This window comes from Pristiophorus japonicus, chromosome 1 (assembly GCF_044704955.1).
Source record: "Pristiophorus japonicus isolate sPriJap1 chromosome 1, sPriJap1.hap1, whole genome shotgun sequence".
NCBI classification, from domain to species: Eukaryota; Metazoa; Chordata; class Chondrichthyes; family Pristiophoridae; genus Pristiophorus; species Pristiophorus japonicus.
The window spans coordinates 353,492,397-353,514,518 of record NC_091977.1 but is presented as its reverse complement, the minus strand read 5'-3'; the positions used below and the strand labels follow the sequence as shown (position 1 = coordinate 353,514,518).

General features: G+C 44.5%; 1 protein-coding gene across 1 annotated transcript in view; it reads left to right on the top strand.

Annotated features, from left to right (window-relative positions):
- The first annotated feature begins 560 nt into the window (after positions 1-560).
- The window catches only part of mal2 (mal, T cell differentiation protein 2), a 59,097-nt gene continuing 37,535 nt past the window's right edge, over positions 561-22,122 (top strand). Inside the window, exons 1-2 of the mRNA XM_070874878.1 lie at positions 561-751; positions 851-1,021. Of these exons, the coding sequence (XP_070730979.1) occupies positions 623-751; positions 851-1,021 (300 nt within the window). The 5' untranslated portion in view covers positions 561-622. The remainder of the gene's footprint in view (positions 752-850; positions 1,022-22,122) is intronic.

The window sequence follows — 22,122 nt, the reverse complement described above, 5'->3', positions numbered from 1 at the left end:
ACCACAAACAACGACTGTTGCGGTTACTTACAACAAATCTGGCTATGCCAATTAATCCTAAAATCACTAAACATTATTCATTTATAAACGATACCAGGTCCAGCTGAAATATGATGCGACCTTAAAAGCGTCATCAAGGCCGACCTGTATTTGCCTTTGTCCTCAAATTATTTTTGACGTGATCTGTAGCAGGTACAATGGCTGGTTTCAAGGCTATCTTGCACATCTTATTACGGAGTGATCGTCTCAGTTCAATTGATCGCTTAGCTTTTTCCCTCTCGCAACCCCCAACGCGCCCAAGAGATACGAATTGTTACAGTTTATTGCTGCCCTGTCCGGGATTGAAAGTGTGAATAAAATGCAATTGAATTAAACGGCACACCTAATCTCAGTGTCGTCCACCTCTCATTCTAACTTCTACGCTCAGGAAGCTCTGGCGTTGGTTTACCTGGGGCACGCTGAGCGACGGCTTGTCTACAATCAACCAGCAGCAACAGCAGGGCGGGGCGCGGGGTTGCGCGCGTGCGTGGAGTGGCAGCACCTGTCCGGGCTCGGCGTCACGTGACGGGGCCAGCTCTCGCTCCCAGGGCGCTGCACTCACCTGCTCGCGGCAACAGGCACCATGTCGGCTCCTGCTGCAAATTCAACCCTCAACTCCAGCGCCGTGGCGTTCCCGGCGCCTCGGGCGACTTTACCTGTCGGCACGTCGGTTCTGCAAACCTATTCCGGAGCCTTCATCTGTTTGGAGATTGTGAGTAGTCGATATAATCGTTGCAAGGACTGCTGTAGTGTTGGGCGGTGGCGCCGCGAGTGTTTGCTCACTGGGTAACAATCTCTCTTTTACCTCAAGTTGTTCGGAGGGTTGGTGTGGATTCTGGTCGCCTCGTCCCACGTCCCCGTGCCTCTGATGCAAGGTTGGGTGATGTTTGTGTCCGTCACCATGTTCGTGTGCTCGTCTCTGTACCTGTCCGTGTACCTGTGCGGGCTGGCATACAGAGTGGATACCGACTGGAATTTGGTGGTAAGTAAATGTCGTTGTCAACCAGTAATCACTGGGGATCCCAACACCCTGTGAAAGTAGTCCGTATCTCGCTGCCGCTCGCAAAATCTCAAGCACCAAGACCAAAAGGTGTCGCCCGGAGCCAGTGCTAAATCACCTGTCTGCAAACTCGTGAAAATTATCCACTAGTTTTAAATCGGTCTGTAAAATCTAGCATCCGGAAACTTCGAAACTAAACTACCCTTTGTTTGTCACCTTTTATGAAGCAAGAAGTCATTGTTTGACTGTCGGTGTACAGTGGTATTGCAGGGAGCGATTTTACTTTGATTTGTAGCAGGGCGGGTCTGCTGGTATGAAACCCCTTTTTTGAATTTATCAATTTCAGAGCCTGAAGTAAAAAGAAAAAAAACTGGGATTATGAAACAAAATACAAATTGCTGAGCGGTAGGCTATTTGTTAGGATGTACTGTCGGTCAGTATAGAATGTTATAGCAGGAGCACTGAATAGGAATCTGATCTTCCCTGTTTCTCCCTCTGGGCAGAAGTCAATCATAACGCCCCAACAACCATTTTTGCTGAGATAGCTAATTCAAATTGAGACTTCTGATTTTGATTTAATCTGACATCAGGTGGTGCTGGGGAATTATGATATCTGATTACATCTTAGATATTCTAATAACATCTATTTGTATCATGCCTTTTAACATAGAAAAATGTGCTGAATTGCTTCACAGACATGTAATACAAAAATTAGTGCAAGGAGATAGATCAAGTAACTTAAAATCTTGATCGGAGGTAAGTTTTTTTTCAGGAGAGTCTTGAAGGAGAAGAGAGGAAGTGAGGTTTAGGGAGGGAATCCTAGTGCTTAAAAATTGGAGGGCTGAAAGCATGGCTGCCAATGCAGAGGTGAAAGGAGTGGGGCATGCACAAGAGGCCATAGTGGGAGGCAGTCAGAGTTCTTGGAGGGTTGTCGAGCTGAAAGAGGCTACAGAAATGGAGAGGGGCAAGGCCAGGAACCAATATAGGTCAGCGAGCACAGTGGTGATGGGTGAACAGGACTTTGAATCATAGAATCATAGAATGGTTGCAGCTCAGAAGGAGGCCATTCAGTCTGTCAAGACCATGCCGACTCTCTGCAAGGGCACATCAGCTCGCCCCACTCCCCTGCCCTTTCCCTGTAGCCCTACAAATTTTTTTTTCCTTCAGCTACTTATCCAATTCCCTTTTGAAAGCCACAATTGAATCTGTCTCCACCACCCTCTGACAGTGCATGCCAGATCCTAACCACTCGCTGCATAAAAATGTTTTTCCTCATGTCACCTTTGGTTCTTCCAATCACCTTAAATCTGTGTCCTCTGGTTCTCGACCCTTCCACCAATGGGAACAGTTTCTCACCAGCTACTCTGTCCAGACCATCATGATTTTGAACATCTTTATCAAATCTCTTAACTTTCTCTGCTCTAAGGAGAACAACCCCAGCGTCTCTAATCTATCCATGTAACTGAAGTCCCTCATCCCTGGAACCATTCTTGTAAATCTTTTCTGTAACCTCTCTAAGGCTTTCACATCCTTCCTAAAATGCGATGACCAGAATTGGACACAATACACCAATTGAGGTCAGACAAGTGTTTTATAAAGGTTCATCATAGCTTCCATGCTTTTGTACTGTATGCCTCTATTTATGAAGCCCAGGATCCCATATGCTTTATTTAACTGCTTTCTCAACCTGCCCTGCCACCTTCAATGATTTGTGAACATATACCCCCAGGTCTCTGTTTATGCACCCCCTTTAGAATTGTACCCTTTAGTTTATATTGCCTCTCCTCGTTCTTCCTACCAAAATGTATCATTTTGCACTTTTCTGCATTAGATTTCATCTGCCACATGTCCACCCATTCCACCAGCTTGTCTATGTCCTCTTGAAGTCTATCACTATCCTCCTCACTGTTCACTATACTTCCAAGTTTTGTGTCATCTGCAAACTTTGAAATTGTGCCCTGTACACCCACATCCAAGTCATTAACCTAGATCAAGAAAAGCAGTTGTCGTAGTACCCACCTTTGGGGAACACAACTGTATATTTTCCTCCAGTCTGAAAAACAACTGTTCACTACTCTGTTTCCTGTCACTTTGTGAATTTTGTCTCCATGCTGCCACTGTCTCTCTTATTCCATGGACTTCAACCTTGTTGGCAAGCCTATTATGTGGCACTTTATTAAACGCCTTTTGGAAGTCCATCAGACGACATAGCTAGGACAAAAAAAGAGGTTCTGTTGAGAGGTTATGTCCAGCTAGGGGCCAAATTAAAAAGCATAACCACAAAGGTAATAATCTCTGGGTTACTACCTGAGCCACAAACATAGAAACATAGAAACATAGAAAATAGGTGCAGGAGTAGGCCATTCGGCCCTTCTAGCCTGCACCGCCATTCAATGAGTTCATGGCTGAACATTCAACTTCAGTACCCCATTCCTGCTTTCTCGCCATACCCCTTGATCCCCCTAGCAGTAAGGACCTCATCTAACTCCTTTTTGAATATATTTAGTGAATTGGCCTCAACAACTTTCTGTGGTAGAGAATTCCACAGGTTCACCACTCTCTGGGTGAAGAAGTTCCTCCGCATCTCGGTCCTAAATGGCTTACCCCTTATCCTTAGACTGTGACCCCTGGTTCTGGACTTCCCCAACATTGGGAACATTCTTCCTGCATCTAACCTGTCTAACCCCGTCAGAATTTTATATGTTTCTATGAGGTCCCCTCTCATTCTTCTGAACTCCAGTGAATACAAGCCCAGTTGATCCAGTCTTTCTTGATAGGTCAGTCCCGCCATCCCGGGAATCAGTCTGGTGAACCTTCGCTGCACTCCCTCAATAGCAAGAATGTCCTTCCTCAGGTTAGGAGACCAAAACTGTACACAATACTCCAGGTGTGGCCTCACCAATGCCCTGTACAACTGTAGCAACACCTCCCTGCCCCTGTACTCAAATCCCCTTGCTATGAAGGCCAACATGCCATTTGCTTTCTTAACCGCCTGCTGCACCTGCATGCCAACCTTCAATGACTGATGTACCATGACACCCAGGTCTCTTTGCACCTCCCCTTTTCCTAATCTGTCACCATTCAGATAATAGTCTGTCTCTCTGTTTTTACCACCAAAGTGGATAACCTCACATTTATCCACATTATACTTCATCTGCCATGCATTTGCCCACTCACCTAACCTATCCAAGTCGCTCTGCAGCCTCACAGCATCCTCCTCGCAGCTCACACTGCCACCCAACTTAGTGTCATCCGCAAATTTGGAGATACTACATTTAATCCCCTCATCTAAATCATTAATGTACAGTGTAAACAGCTGGGGCCCCAGCACAGAACCTTGCGGTACCCCACTAGTCACTGCCTGCCATTCTGAAAAGTACCCATTTACTCCTACTCTTTGCTTCCTGTCTGACAACCAGTTCTCAATCCATGTCAGTACACTACCTCCAATCCCATGTGCTCTAACTTTGCACATCAATCTCTTGTGTGGGACCTTGTCGAACGCCTTCTGAAAGTCCAAATATACCACATCAACTGGTTCTCCCTTATCCACTCTACTGGAAACATCCTCAAAAAATTCCAGAAGATTTGTCAAGCATGATTTCCCTTTCACAAATCCATGCTGACTTGGACCTATCATGTCACCTCTTTCCAGATGCACTGCTATGACATCCTTAATAATTGATTCCATCATTTTACCCACTACCGATGTCAGGCTGACCGGCCTATAATTCCCTGTTTTCTCTCTCCCTCCTTTTTTAAAAAGTGGGGTTACATTGGCTACCCTCCACTCCATAGGAACTGATCCAGAGTCAATGGAATGTTGGAAAATGACTGTCAACGCATCCACTATTTCCAAGGCCACCTCCTTAAGTACTCTGGGATGCAGTCCATCAGGCCCTGGGGATTTATCGGCCTTCAATCCCATCAATTTCCCCAACACAATTTCCCGGCTAATAAGGATTTCCCTCAGTTCCTCCTCCTTACTAGACCCCCCGACCCCTTTTATAACCGGAAGGTTGTTCGTGTCCTCCTTCGTGAATACCGAACCAAAGTACTTGTTCAATTGGTCCGCCATTTCTTTGTTCCCCGTTATGACTTCCCCTGATTCTGACTGCAGGGGACCTACATTTGCATTGGGTAATTAAGATCAGAGAATTAAACACGTGACTCAAAGACTGGTGTGGGCAAAATGGGTTTTGGTTTTGGGACATTGGCACCAGAGCTGTTCTGTTTGGACAGGCTCCACTTAGACCGTGCTGGGACAAGGGTCCTAGCGAATCAAATAACTAGGGCTGTAGAGAGGGCTTTAAACTAATAAGTGGGGGGTGGGGGTGGGATTCAGATGAGCGAAAATTAAAAAAGTCATAGAATAAGGAGAAGACAATCGAGTAAGTATCACTGGGGGGGGGGGGGAAATGAAAACCAGAGCGTGCCACGAAGGGACATAAAGATGAATCAGAAAGTGGGGTCAAACCAGGAAAAAAATGGTAACAAAACAAATTTAAAAGCTCTTTATCAGAATGCACATAGCATTTGTAACAAAATAGATGAGTTGACGGCACAAATAGATACAAATGGATATGATCTGATAGCCATACAGAGACGAAGTTGCAAGGTGACCAGGACTGGGAACTAAATATTCAGTGGTATTTGACAATTCGGAAAGACAGACAGAAAGGAAAAGGCGGTGGGGTAGCACTGTTAATAAAGGATGAGATCAGTGCGTTAGTGAGAAATGATATTGCCTCACAAGATCAAAATGTTGAATCAGTTTGGGTGGAGATTAGGAATAATAAGGGGAAAAAGTTACTGGTGGGTGGAGTCTATAGACCCCAACAGTAGCTACACTATTGGACAGAGTATAAATCAAGAAATAATAAAGGAACGACAATAATCAGGGGCGATTTTAACCTTCATATTGATTGGACAAAGCAAATTAGCCAGGGTAACCTTGAGGAAGAGTTCATAGTGTATCCAGGATAGTTTCCTTGAACAGTATATTGCAGAACCAACCAGGGAGCAGGTTGTCTTAGATCTGGTACTGTGTAACGAGACCGGATTAATAAATGATCTTGTAATAAAGGATCCTCTAGGAATGAGTGACCACAAAATGGTTGAATTTCAAATTCAGTTGGAGGGTGAGAAAGTTGGCTCTCAAACAAGTATCCTAAGCTTAAATAAAGGAGAATACAAAGGTATGAGGGCAGAGTTGGCTAAAGTGGACTGGGAAAATAGATTAAAGTATGGGATGGTTGATGAGCAGTGGCAGACATTTAAGGAGATATTTTATAACACGCAGCAAACATATATCCCAATGAGAAGGAAAGACTACGAGAAGGTATAACTCTCCGTGGCTTGCTAAGGAATTAAGAGATGATAAGTTGAAATAAGGGCATACAATGTAGCCAAGACTAGTGGGAGACCAGAGGATTGGGAAACTTTTAAAAGCCAGCAAAGAACGACTTTTAAAAAAAAAAAGACAGAGAGGGAAGATAGATTATGAAAGTAAACTAGCATGAAATATAAAAACAGATGCTAAGAGTTTCTACAGGTATATAAAAAGGAAAAGAGTGGCTAAAGTGAATGTTGGTCCCTGAGAGGATGAGATTGGGGAATTAATAATGGAGAACAGGGAAATGGCAGAGATGTTGAACAAATATTTTGTATCGGTCTTCACGATAGAAGACACTAAATACATCCCAATAGTGGATAATCAAGGGGCTATAGGGAGGGAGGAACAATCACTATCACTAATGAAGTAGTACTAGGTAAAATAATGAGACTAAAGGTGGACAAGTCCTTTGGACCTGATGGCTTACATTCTATGGTCTTAAGAGAAGTGGCTGCAGAGATATGTGTGGATGCATTGGTTGTAATCTACCAAAATTCCCTGGATTCTGGGACAGTCCAAGCAGATTGGAAAACCGCAAATGTAACGCCCCCATTTAAAAAAAAAAGAAGGCAGACAAAAAGCAGGAAACTATAGACCAGTTAACTTAGCATCTGTCGTTGGGAAAATACAGGAGTCCATTATTAAGGAAGCAGTAGCGGGACATTTGGAAAAGCATAGTTCAATCAAGCAGATTCAGCATGGTTTTATGAAAGGGAAATCATGTTTGACAAATTTGCTGGAGTTCTTTTGAGGATGTAACGAGCAGTGTAGATAAGGGTGAACCAGTGGATGTGGTGTATTTGGATTTCCAGAAGGCATTCGATAAGGTGCCATATAAAAGGTTACTGCACAAAATAAAAGTTCACGGGGTTGGGGGTAATATATTAGCATGGATAGCAGATTGGCTAACTAACAAAACAGAGGTGGGATAGAGGGTCATTTTCCGGTTGGCAAACAGTGACTAGTAGGGTGCCTCAGGGATCGGTGCTGGGTCCTCAACTATTTACAGTCTATATTAATGACTTGGATGAAGGGACTGAGTGTAATGTAGCCAAATTTGCTGATGATACAAAGATGGATGGGGCAGCAAATTTTGAGGAGGACACAAAAAATCTGCAAAGGGATATAGATAGATCAGGCTAAGAGAGTGGTCAAAAATTTGGTATAATGTGGGGAAAATGTGAGGTTATCCACTTTGGCAGAAATAATAGAAAAGCAAATTATAATTTAAATGGAGAAAAATTGCAAAGTGTTGCAGTACAGAGGGTCCTGGTGGTCCTTGTGCATGAAACACAAAGTTAGTATGCAAGTACAGCAAGTAATCAAGAAGGCAAATGGAATGTTGGCCTTTATTGCAATGGAGATAGAGTATAAAAGCAGAGAAGTCCTGTTGCAACTGTACAGGGTATTGGTGAGGCCACACTAGGATACTGTGTACAGTTTTGGTCTCTGTATTTAAGGAAGGATATATTTGCATTGGAGGCTGTTCAGAGAAGGTTCACTAGGTTGATTCCGGAGATGAGGGAGTTGACTTTTGAAGGTAGGTTGAATAGTTTGAGTCTACACTCATTGGAGTTCAGAAAAATGAGAGGTGATCTTATTGAAACATATAAGATAATGAGGGGGCTCGACAAGGTGGATGCAGAGAGGATATTTCCACTATGGGGGAAACTAAAACTAGGGGACATAGTCTCAGAATAAGGGGCCACCCATTTAAAACTGTGAGGAGGAATTTCTTCTCTGAGGGTAGAATTCTGTGCCCCAGAGAGCTGTAAAGGCTGGGTCATTGAATATATATAAGATGGAGATGGGCAGATTTTTGAACGATAAAGAAATAAAGCGTTATGGAGAGCGGGCAGGGAAGTGGATCAGTTCAGCCATGTTAACCGCGAGGGACTGTGGAGCGTCGTCCTCCGTTTCTGCTGCCCCAAAAGTTTGTCCGCCTGCTCCACGATGACATGCAAGCCGTGATCCTGGCCAATGGATCCACCACAGACCCAAACCACGTATGGACCGGGGTCAAGCAGGGCTACATCATAGCGCCAACCCTCTTCTCGATCTTCCTTGCTGCGACGCTCCACAAGCTCCCCGCTGGAGTGGAACTAAACTACAGAACCAGTGGGAACCTGTTTAACCTTCGTTGTCTCCAGGCCAGATCCAAGACAGTCCCATCCACTGTCGTCGAGCTGTGTCTGCGCACATTCAGAGATTGAAGTCATAGTCAACATCTTCACTGAGGCGTAGGAAAGCATGGGCCTTACACTAAACATCCGTAAGATAAAGGTCTTCCACCAACCTTACCCTGCCACACAGCACTGCCCCCCAGTCATCAAGATCCACGGTGCGGCCCTGGAAAACGTGGACCACTTTCCATACCTTGGGAGCCTATTATTAGCAAGGGCAGAATCGACAACGAGGTTCAACACCGCCTCCAGTAAGCCAGCGCAGCCTTCGCCCACTTGAGGAAGAGAGTTTTCGATGATCGAGCCTTCAAACCTGGCACCAAGCTCATGGTCTACAGGGCTGCAGTGATACCTGCCTTCCTCTATGGCTCAGAGATGTGGACCATATACAGTAGACACCTCAAATCGCTGGAGAAATAGCACCGACAATATCTCCAAGATCCTGCAAATCCCCTGGGAGGACAGACGCATCAACATCCGTGTTCTTAATCAGGACAACATCCCCAGCATCGAAGCAGTGACCACACTCGACCAGCTCCGCTGGGCAGGCCACATTGTTCGCATGCCTAACACACGACACCGAAAGCAAGCGCTCTACTTGGAACTCCTGCATGGCAAGCGAGCCCCAGGTGGGCAGAAGAAACGTTTCAAGGACACCCTTAAAGCCTCCTTGATAAAATGCAACATCCCACCGACACCTGGAAGTTGCTGGCGAAAGACTACCCTAAGTGGAGGAGGAGTATCCAGGAGGGCGCTGAGTACCTCAAGTCTCGTCGCCGAGAGCATGCAGAAAGCAAGTGCAGGCAGAGAAGATGTGTGCGGCAAACCAGACTCCCCACCCACCCTTTCCTTCAATGACTGCCTATCCCACCTGTCACAAAGAAACCATCGCCTTCACCAGTAATACTGGTTAGAGAGCGAGATGCACTTGGGACTCCTGCGCCACTTGCCTGGTCCTCCTTGTCTGGTGGTCAACCATTCCCACTATGCGTGTACACTCTTGCATTGCAGGGTGACTACCTCTTGAAATGTGCTATCCACGTAGCTCTCAGCCTCACTAAATATTAACTAACGTAACAGAAAAAAACTAGACTGAAAAAAAAAACAGTCACCAGCTACTCACCAATCAGCTCTTTCTCTTGTACTAACGTCACTTTTTTCGTTTTTTTTTAACCTTGCTCTCTGGCGCTCATGCTCCCTCCGGGCTCTGGAGCCTATCTTTATCTCCGGCAATTCCTTTCGCACACCCGCAGGTCTGCTGTTGGGCCAGTTAACTTAGAGTCCTTGGGCTCTGTGTCTCTACTCCTTTTCAGTTAGACGTCTTAACCGCCTTCCAGCTCTCCAAATTCTTTCACTCCGCTTGTGATCCACTCTGATTGCGTTTACCCAGTTCTCCAAGCTCTATGCTCAAGGCTTGCAGCAGGTTAGGATATGGGCAGCAGACTTTTGGATGAGCTCAAGTTTATGGCAAGAGGAGATTTGAGGCCGATCATGAGAGCGATGCTATGAAAGTAGATGGTCTTTGTGGCGGAGAGGATATGGGGTCAGAAGCTCAGCACAGGGACAAATAGGACACCGAGGTTGCAAATGGTCTGGTTCAGCCTGGGACGGTGATCAGGGAGGGGAATGGAATCGGCAAGGGAACGGAGTTTGTGGCACTGGCTTTGGTCTTCCCAAAGTTTAATTGGAGGAAATTGCAGCTTATCCATGACTGGATGTCAGACAAATGGTCTGACAAGAGGCAGTGGAGGGATCGAGAGATGTGGGGAGGTACAGTTGGCTGTTGTCTCTCTCTCTGTATTTGCCTCCAGTCACGCCCTCTAATTCTGCCCTCTTGATCATCCCTGATTTTAATCGCTCGACCATTGGCGGCCGTGCCTTCAGCTGCCTCGGCCCCAAAGCTGAAATTCCCTCCCTAAACCTATCCGCCTCCCTACCTTTCTTTCCTTCTTTAAGATGCTCCTTTAAAACCTACCTCTGACCAAGCTTTTGGTCATCTGCCCTAATATCTCGTGGCTCAGTGTCAAAATTTTGGACTTGTAACACTCCTGTGAAGTGCCTTCAGATGTTTTACTACGTTAATGGCGCTATATAAATACAAGATGTTGTCAGTGTACGTGTGGAACCTGACATGCTTTCAAATGATATCAATGAGGCCCAGCATATAATAATAGGAGAGGGCCAAGGATAGATACTTGTGTGTCTCCAGAGGTAATGGTGCAGAGGTAAGAAGAGAAGCCATTGCTGGAGAATCTCTGGCTATGACTGGATAGGTAAGAGTGGAACCATGCAATGTCAATACCACTCAGCTGAACGGAGGAGGCTGGTGTGGTAGCGGTGTTGAATGCTGCACAGGTTGAGAAGGATGAGGAAGGATAGTGCACCACAATCACACCATTTCATTTGTGGCTTTCTATAGGGCCGATTCATTGCTGTGACAGGGGCAGGAACCTAATTGGAGAGATTCAAACATGGAATTGCAGAAAAGATGGACACAGATTTGGAAAGTGATAACACATTCAAAGACTTTGGAGAAGAAAGGGAGGTTGAAGATGGGGTGGTAGCTTTCAAGAATGGAGGGGTCAAGGTGAGTTTTTTTTTTGAGTAGGCGAGTGACGGCAGATTTGAAAGGGAGGGGAACAGTGCTTGAGGAGATAGAGCTGTTTATCATATTAGCTAACATAGGATCCAGGAAGGGAAGTTATGTGGTCAGTAGTTTAGTAGGAATAGGGTCGAGAGAGCAGGAAGTGAGTCTCGTGGACAAGATGAGCTTGGAGAGAACCTGAGGGGAGATAGAAGAGAAACCAGAGAAAGATGTGATTTCAGGGGTGGGGGGAGGAAGAGAAGCTTCGGTTGTTGGACAAGGGGAAAGGAGGTTTGAGGCAGAGGCAGCTGAATGAATGGTCTCCAGTCCACTTGGTGGACGGGGCATGAACGAGGTATTTAAGGAGAAGGTTGGTAGTGGAGCTATCTGGTGGTTATCTTTGAATTCCAGAATGCTCCTGGAGTAGTGAGCAGGGGTGGGCGCAGAAGGAAGTAGGATTGGAAGAGGAATGAGAGTATTGAGGGATACAAGATGGTGATCGGAGATGGCTTTGTCTGTGATCGAGATGATGAGAATAGACACTGAGAAGGCAAGCCTGAGGGAGTCGCCATGAATATGGGTAGGTAGAGTTTATAAGGAGAAAGGTTTAAGGAAGGACAGGAGTGCATTGAACTCTGAGGAGAGAGAGCAGGGTGAATTGATACGGAGGTTGAAATAACAAGATAAGTTGCTCGGTGCAGAAGCTGAGGAAGGAAAGCAGTGAGGATAACTCGGTGAGAAACTTGGAGTCGGTGATAGAGAACTGATTTTAAAGGAGAGGTGAGGGGCGGGCGGGTGGGGGGGGGGGGGGGAAAGTGAGGTGCTCAGTGGAGTAGGTGGACCTATCAAGGTGAGATTTGGTGATGATGACTACACTGCCACTACTGGGCAGGTGGTAGAAGATATAACCATGTTGGAACAAGGTGATATCATCCATGAGCCAAATTTCTGTTGCCATGATAATGCAATTATCCACAATAAAGTCATGGATGGCAAGGGCCTTGTTTGCAAGTGAATGGACATTCTGGAGGGAGTTGTGGAGAGGAACAGTGATTGTTCCACTGGCAGAATCTATGGGGTCAGCAGTCGGTGGATGACAGTGGAATAGGAAGCTGATTCAGAAGATTAGCCCCCAGTGGGTGCTCTGTGGGGAAGGTTGGTGAGAGAATAGGATTGGGTTGTTGCTCGTAAGGAGGCGGCAATGAGTGCCTTAATGGATCCTTCTGAAAATGCTGAGAGGCACAGTGGGAAGCTGTGATTTATCCAAACGATCGTCAAGCCGGGGACGGTGGCAGCCGAATAGAAAGTTAGAGGAATAGTGAAGGATTTCGGAGGGCAAAATACCCAAAAGGGGATAAATGAAAGGCATAACTGGGTAACAGGAAGGCAAAGCGAAAGGCCCTAAAGTGTTAAAGGATAGAGAAAACTAGGAAGATAGAAGTAATGGGCTTGGATCCGGAGTAGCAGACAAAGTCCACATGCGAATGAACATGCAAATTCAGGTTACATAGGCATGGTAAACATTAGAATAGAGATGTCCTGATTGTCGTCTCCCTATTCTATTTACAATGAGTGTGTAGGCTCCAGTTGTCGTTGAAGTTGATTTGTTGATAGGGTGGAGTCAGCTTTCAACACCAACTAACTAATGTCCTGGTTCGGAGATTGTTTTTTGGAGGCCGAGTGAGTTCAGGAGCTGTTTGAGAGGAAAAGTATTTTAAGACAAGTTCATTTGAGAAATTTTCACTTTCATTTATCTTCACTGTGAAATTTATACGTAACGTTGGACAAAACCGATTTTGTTTAGTAAATTATAGCTTTATAAATATTGAGCTACAAGATCCAGGTATGGATTAAGGATTAATACAAAAGCAAAATACTGCAGATGCTGGAAATCTGAAATAAATGCTGGAAATTCTCAGCAGGTCAGGTAGCATCTGACATGGGTTAATGGCAAGTTTGGTCCTGACAACTTAAAAAAAAAAAAAATAAAGCTAGCTTTCCCCTCAATCAAATTGCATGCATTTTGCTGATGTCAAGTTGCGCCTAAGTATCTCCCCAATTTCATTAGAGCAGAGCTGGTCTCCAGTTGTCTTGGTTAATTCTTGCCACTGGACCAAGACCGAGCTCTGTCATGCCGTGTGGTGGGCTGGTGTGCAAAGGCCACCACATGTTAAAACAAATCCACGCACAGGCATCTTCCACCCTTCAGCATGTAGTTTGGGACCTGGAATATTAGGTCCTTCATTGAAACACCTGCGAACTCATTTCTTTTTGGCGTGGAAGCAAGTCATCCTCGATACGAGGGATCGCCTGTGATGACGAGAGTATACTCGAACTTAAAATGGGCATAAATCACCAAAGACTAAGGAAACCCACAGCAGTATATAAGTTTCAACTCATTTTTAACCATCATTTAGAGATGGTGGCCGAAATCTTAACAGTCCTGCGAGTGTGGGTTTGGAAGCGGGCTCGCTGTCAAAATGGCCCTGATTGACAGTGGGGCAGAAGTCCGCTCTGAACCCACCTCTGTGCCAGTTTCTCAACTGTCTAGTCTGCCTGTGGCTCTCGCAGCAAGCAGCGGGACAGTCAATTAAGGTAGTTTAAAGGTATTTAAGAGGATTATAATCAGGCACTTACCATTTAACCAACTTTGACAAGTTTGCCATCCCTCGAGGAACACACCAGATAAGTGTGTCGTGTTCTCAATTTCCATTGCTTTCAATAGGTGACTGCTGCAAAAGTGGTATAAAAGCTATCATTTTACAGCTGTTCGCTTTCCAATCTCAGAAGCTGAAACCTTCAGGATTTGGAAGACACTTTTGCATTGTTTGCTGTTTGGAAGAGTTTGCAGTGAACTCTCCACTGTCACCTCCTTGAAGCAACCCCTCTTACCATTGAAAGATCGCTTTTGTCATCTCAAGTTCACCTACCAGCTATTCCAGCAGCATCAGTGCCCTTGAAAAAATCTCACCTTGGTCCTTAGAATCCCACCATGATCAGCACCCACACCACTAAACACACCAGCATCACCAACAACAACACTAACCTTCTCTGCAATCACCTGATGCTGCACAGGACAAAGGGCATCAGCACCCAACCACATTGCTGCCAGGGATGGCCTCACTATGGCCACATTTACTTCAGACTCTGTACACCCTGGCTGCCACATGATGCGCCAGGTTGGCACCACCCCACATCAGCACCATAAAGCATGCCCAGGCTATTCCTTTTTATACTTATCACCAGTGTGCGGGGTACCCTTATGTCTCACCAGTCACTGCAATTCACTAAGCCACTTCCAAAGGTGCACAAAAATCTGTCCAAGAACACAGTGTTGAAAATAAAGATTTCAGTGTTTGATAGCACATTAGCAGAAACTCTACATCAACATTGGCTAAAACAGTGAAGTGCCTACCCTTGTGTTTTGTTAGTTGGTATGCTTGCACTAGGATAAGGGTGAGTGTGAGGGGTGGCTAGTGAGATGGGGATGTGATAATGTGGGTAGAGGTGCATGGTACGTTGATGTTGAGTAAGGATGTGCAGGAGTAGGGTGGGGATGTGATGAGTAGCACAGCAGGATAAGGTTGAGTGTGGCTTTGAAGTAACGTTTCGTGATCTACTGAGGTCATTGAAAAGTTTGCGCCACTGCAGCCAGTTCCTCCTGCTTGTGCCCTCCTGTGCAATGTGCAACCAGGCTGCGTTGGTGTCGTGGAGAGGTCTCCCCTGCCCATTGGAAGGGAAGAGAACCTCCCTGTCTGCTGTGACTCTCTCTCTACGCATCTGGAGAGGGTCATGGGAGAGCCTGGGTGCAGCCATGCACCTTTGTGAAGTGCTTGTCAGTGTTTGCAGAACCTCAATGCTGCAAAACACTGACAGAACAACTGTCAAAAAAAAGTTGCCCATTGTCCCTTTTGGGAAACAGGCTGGTGAAGCGTCATCAGATGACGTCATCAGACCCGCTTCCTGTTAATTTGCCGGGAACCTCGCAGGGCGGGTTTAACAAGCCCCATCAACAGAAGATTGTTGAGAGGGCGAGCTGGAGCTGGAAGTGCCTTCTCCACATGCCACCAATTCCGGCTGCCTTGGACTCTCCACCCTCGGCAAAATCGCAGCCGGTGTGTTTAAGAAGCTGTAATCAGGGATACTTCAATTTTTATTGTGACTTGCACTTGTGCCATAAAAATGAATTAAAAGAACTAGACAGGTCTCTGAGGATAATTTTTTCCATTGAAAATGTTCAAAAATGTGTAAATAAAAGACCAGAAAAATGACTTGTTTCCTGCTGCGCCTGGAAATCTGGACTCGATGAGAACCGCACCCCTGAACAAGTGCAATTGGAGGATATTTATATTTGAGAGTCTGGCATGGCCAGATATTAACTTAGGCAGAGGGTTTGATGGACGGTCGTAAAAGATCAAGGCCATTTGGGTGAATTGTAGTATTGTTACAGTTACACCCAAAATTTCACGATCTATTAAGTCACGTAATTTGTTTGTGCCCAAACCCCCAGGCATAGCTGATTTATCGTACCTCAACAAAGTGGCTGTTCTTCATGTATATTGGCAAGCTATTGTACACTGAGGAGGGGAGGAGATCACATCATGGCTAAGACCAATCCGATCAGTACTGAAGCAAAATACTGCAGATGCTGGAATCTGAAATAAAAGCAGAAAATGCTGGAAATCTCAGCTGGTCAGGCAGCATCTGTGGAGAGAGAAACAGAGTTAATGTCATTCATCCATCGTGTTGGCAGATCTCATTCAAAACGTTAACTTCAGATTTTGCAATACAACAGATAGATGTCATTGTAATGAGGACATGAATTTCACATTGAAACACTTAAAAAGTCATTGACCTGAAACGTTAACTCTTATACTCTACAGATGCTGCCTGACCCACTGAGATTCTAGCATTTTCTGTTTTTATTTCCAATCCTATCAGTGGCCCCCCCATGTTCATTTTACAGTGGAGGTCAGTAAACAGTGATGATAAGCACAAACCCTGGCTGCTTTTCTCTTCCCTAGACAGGCGCAAGCAGCCTAATTGTAGCAACTCAACTGCAACTCTGGTTCAAATCAACTAATTTAGCACCAACTTGGGCTTAACATAGGTCTTGGTCTCTGACTCAATTTGGCGTTGCCTTTACCAGCTGTCCTGCAGGAAGCTAAAATGTGTGTTTTTTTTTTTTACTTAGATTTTTGTTCTCCAGTACCCTTACTGTGGCAAAGGAAACATAAGAAATGTTCCCTCTAGTCTTTTTGAGGGGGCAGCCCGGCACATTTAACGGAATGTGTAGCCCATTTCCGCGCATGCACCGTTTTTCCATTTAAAAGCCAGTGAGCCAGCTGCGCGGGACCTGCTCAGCGCCGCGCCGCTTAAAGCCAATATTGCGCAGGAGCAGATCGTACTGCATCTTGAACCTGCTCCGCCATTCAGTATGATTGTGATTGATATTCTACCTCAACTGCACTTTCCTGCCTTATCCCCATATCCTTTGATTCCCTGAGTGTCCCAAAATCTATCTATTTTATTCTTGAATATATTCAATGACTGAGCATCCATAGCACTCTAGGATTCACAACCCTCTGAGTGAAGAAATTTCTCCTCATCTCAGTCCTAAATGGCCGACCCTTTATACTGAGACTGTGATCCCTAGTTCTGGAGACAAGAAGAAAACTAATGTTCAGAGGAGTGAGAATGCCACTCGTTCTCTTTTTGTGAGCTCCTGGAACTACCTGTACTGTCACTTGGGAAGTTTCATGATCTAGAAGGACCATTTTCCTTGTTAAATGGCAATTGATGCCTAGCATCAGTTAATTTATTATAAAAGTGCAGCCTGCTGATTCCTTCAGCTGTTGTGCTTGAATACATGATTCCTCATGTGTGGGTAGAACACGTGCATTGTAAATTTCTGTCTATGTGAAATTCATGCCCTCATTACAATGGCATCTATCTGTATTGCAGAATCTCATGTCAAAGTTTTGAATGCGATCTGCCAACATGATGGATGAATGATTTGTATTGTCACTGTGTCTGTGTGCAAGTTGAAAATGTACCTTTTCCCAACATTAATATCTATAATCATTTGTGCATCAAAGAATTCAGTTTGTATCAGATGGGAGAAATGTGAAAAAGGCAAAACTATAATCCAGTCTGAATTGAGAAGTCTTTTGCAGTGCTCGTTCCCAAAAAGGCAGTTAATGTAAATCTTGCTGAATTTCACCATGCTCTGGTTTAGGAAGACATGTTTCTCCCGAGGTGGAAGCACTCCATTTTGCTTGAAATTTAAAGTTGTTAGACCATGTTTTGGCGCACTCTCACTTTTCATTATTTATCACTGAAAGTTTCAAATAAAATGAAGGCCATTATACAAGTGCCAATGTGACCAAATTCTCTGGTGCATTTTGTCCACATTCTGTGCATTTGTGGTCCCTTTATGCAATGGTTTATTTTGTGCAGCATTGATTGTGTATTTTATTAACATGTTGCACAGTGAAGGATGAGTTTGTTACTGACATCATATCTTGTGGTGGTATCTGATGTACAGGTGGGTAAGGAGCAGGATGGAGGAGACTGCAATCACTAAGTAGCTGAGCTATACACAGAGTTTGATTCTTGGTTTATGCAGAATTAGCTGATCCCACCTAGGACAATCAGTGTACAATGGCCTCAGCAGCCTTGGGTTAGTGAAGGAAAGAAATTGGCTAGGGTTCTTGCTCCTTATTGCTATTCAGTGATCCCTAGGAAAGTACATGTATGGACATTGGTTGAGGACAGGATCATGCTTGCAGTGGTTGAGTGGCATGACAGTACATATGAATAATGGGCACATGAGTAAAGTGCTGGATGATGATGGTGAAACCATACCACAGTGAGAAGTGTCTTCAGGAGAGGCAGCAAGAATAATTTGAGTGTAAGGACAAGCAAGGACACTGATGTGGAGAAATTAAATGAGTTCATTATGGAGTAGAGAAAGGAAAATATGGAATGAATGAGCTCAGCAGGAAAATATTTGAAGGCAGAAGAACGAAGTCAAGGGCGTGTGAAGATGAGCAGAAATTATGAAATTACTTTCAGGCTTTCACTTTCCTGTGGGCTTTCTAATTCATTTGTAACTCTGGTTCAGTGTGCTCAGCTTATTTAGTTAAGCTTTACCTCTTGGGCTAAAGGCTATACATTGTTCCCATCAGAATACTGTGCCTAGAGTATAAAAGTAATGCTGGCATCACAGAAACATACAGCACAGGAGACCATTCGACCCACCAGGTCTGTACTGGCTATCCAATTAGTCCCATTCCCCTGCTCTTTTCTCTATAGCCCTTCACTGTTTCCACTGTAGAAAAGTGGATTTGTACTGCTTTAGGAATCATAAGCATAATTTTGTATGTAATTGCACACTATACACGTGACTATTCCTAAAATTAGTCTTGAATCTTACCTCTTAACATTGCTCACAAGATTCTACATAATTTTATGTGCAGCTATTTTAGGTGTTCATGAAGTTGGGGAAAGTAAATTTTTGCCCACTTGGATAGATCAAATATAATTTAAACCCTGTACTATGATGGTGAATAATGTTTATGCAATTTTACTGTTTGTATTGTAATTCCAAAATTGTGTTAGATTAGAAAAGCTGACTTTTGCCTGAGCTTATTGGCCCATTACTGATCCAAAGAATAAATCTGGCCTTGGTAACAATTGGTGATTTTTTTTTTAATTGAGGAATTTGTTCCCTGGTGGGACTATTCTGGATTTGATTACATAAAATTGCCATTATTTAAAAAGATGCTTATACAAAATGTAGCATGGAATAGATGTGATTTTTAACAATCCAGTCTTTTCTTGCTTGTGCCTTGTAAGCCAATGAAGCTTGTTAAAATGCATGTTTCTTTCCTATTCTGTACACTTGTGCGCTTGGAATAAAATGACAGATGATGCCATAAGTTTCAAATTGGGCTGAATTTGTACACAACACAAGTCTGAGCCTGTTATAGATAAGGTATTAAAACATAGAAATTTACAGCACAGAAGGAGACCATTTTGGCCCATAGTGTCCACTCCGGCCGCCAAAGAGCCGCACGGCCCTCGGTCAGCAGCCCTGAAGGTTACATATAAACCAATGAATAATGGCGGAAAGGTAAAGAGCACCCAGCCCAACCAGTCCACCCCAGACAACTGCGACACCCCTTACACTAAAACATTCTACACTTCACCCCAACCAGAGCCATGTGATTTCCTGGGAGAGCCAAAAAACAGATTAAAAACCCAGGCCAATTTAGGGAGGAAAAAATCTGGGAAAATTCCTCTCCGACCCATCCTGGCGATCAAAACCAGTCCAGATCATCACCCTGGCCATATTCGATTCCCTGCAGTACTTACCTTATATCTCCGCCGGCCAACAAGAGGTTATCCAGTCTAATCCCAATTACCAGCTGTAGGTCCATAACCCTACAGGTTATGCCACTTTTAAGTGCCCATCTAACCATCTCTTTAAAAGTGTTGAGGGTTTCTGTATCCACCACTCTTTCAGGCAGAGACCCACAATCCTCTGCGTAAAGAAGCCCCCCCCCCCCCCCTCAAATCCCCTATAAACCTTCCACCAACCACCTTAAAACTATGCCCCCTCATAATAGACCCCTCCACCAATGGAAATAGGCCCTTACTATCCCCTATGTCCAGGCCCCTCAATATTTTGTACACCTCAATGAAGTCTCCTCTCAGCCTCCTCTGTTCAATGAGAACAAACCCAGCCTATTCAATCTGTCCTCCTAACTAAGATTCTCCATTCCAGGTAGCATCCTAGTAAATCTCCTCTGCACCCTCTCTAGTGCAATCACGTCCTTCCTATAATACAGCGACCAGAACTGCACGCAGTACTCCAGCTATGGCCTAACCAAAGTATTATACAATTTAAGCATAACCTCCCTGCTCTTGTATTCTATGCCTCGGCCAATAAAGGCAAGCATTCCATATGCCGCCTTAACCACCATATTCACCTGGCCGCCTACTTTCAGGGATCTGTGGACAAGCACTCCCTTTGTTCATCTACGCTATTAAGTGACCTACCGCTTAATGTATCTACCCTTTCCTTATTAGCTCTCTCCAAGTGCATCACCTCACACTTCTCTGAATTAAATTCCATTTGCCACTGCTCTGCCCACCTGACCAGTAGATTGATATCCTCCTGCAGTCCATGATTTTCCTCTTCATTATCAACCACACAGCTAATTTTAATGTTGTCTGCAAACTGCTTAATCATACTCCCTATATTCAAATCTAAATCATTGATATATACCACAAAAAGCAAGGGACCCAATGCTGAGCCCTGCAGACCCCCACTGGAAACATTCTTCCAGTCACACAAACGTCTACCAACCCTTTGCCTTCTACCCCAAGCCAATTTTGGATCCAACTTGCCACTTTGCCCTGGATCCTATGGGCTTTAACCTTGATGATCATTCTACCATTTGGGACCTTATCAAAAGCTTTGCTAAAATCCATATACACGACATTGTATGCACTATCCTCACCGACCCTCTTGATTACCTCCTCAAAAAATTCAACCAGGTTAGTCAAACACTATCTTCCCTTAACAAATCTGTGCTGACTGTCCCTAATTAATCCTTGCCTTTCCAAATGTAGATTTATCCTGTCTTTCAGGATTTTTTCCAATAATTTCCCACCACTGAGGTTAGGCTTACTGGCCTGTACTTACTCGGCCTATCCCTTTCTCCCTTCTTAAATGAGGGTACTACATTAGCAGTCCTCCAATCCTCCCGACACCATGCTCAAATCCAAAGAGGACTGGAAAATGATGGTCAAGGCCTTTGCTATTTCCTCTTTTACTTCGGTCAACAGCCTAGGATGCATTTCATCCGGGCCTGCGGATTTATCTACTTTCAAAGCTGCTAAACCCCTTAATATCTCCCCTCTCTCTATATTTATTTCATCCAGAATATCACACTCCTCCTTGATAGCAGTATCTGCATTGCCCCTTTCCTTTGTGAAAACAGATGCAAAGTATTCGTTAAGAACCTTACCAACATCTTCCGCCTCCACACAAAGATTGCCCTCATGGTCTCTTATAGGCCCTACCCTTTCTTTAGTTACCCTCTTGCTCTTAATAAATTTTTAGAACATCTTAGGGTTTTCCTTAATTTTACTAGCCAAGAACTTTTCGTGCTCTCTTAGCATTCCTAATATCCTTTTAAATTTTGCCTCTTACCTTGCTATATTCTTCTAAAGATTCTATAATATTTAGCCTTTGGTATATGACATAAGCGTCCCTTTTTTTTCTTTATCCTCCCTGTAAGGACCTCAAAGGTAGTAATCTCAGCATTGCTACCATTGCCACGTGCTAGTCAAAGTAGGAATCGCAGGATAGCACAGATGAATACGTGGCTTGAGGAGTGGTGCAGAAGGGAGGGATTCAAATTCCTGGGACATTGGAACCAGTTCTGGGGGAGGTGGGACCAGTACAAACTGGACGGTCTGCACCTGGGCAAGACCGAAACCGGTTGGGCAGGGGGATGGGAACCGATGCAGGGAGACGGAGGGAAATAGAATGGGGGCAAAAGCAAAAGATAGAAAGAAGAAAAGAAAAAGTGGACGGCAGAGAAACCCAAGGCAAAAATCAAAGGGCCACATTACAACAAAATTCTAAAGGGGCAAAGTGTGTTAAAAAGACAAGCCTGAAGGCTCTGTGCCTCAATGTGGGGAGTATTCATAATAAGGTGGACGAATGAACTGCGCAGGCAGCAATTAACGAATATGATATAATTGGCTTCACGGAGACATGTCTCCAGGGTGACCAAGGCTGGGAACTCAACATCCAGGGGTATTCAACAATCAGGAAGGATAGACAGAAAGGAAAAGGAGGTGGTATAGCGTTGCTGGTTATAGAGGAAATTGACACAGAAGT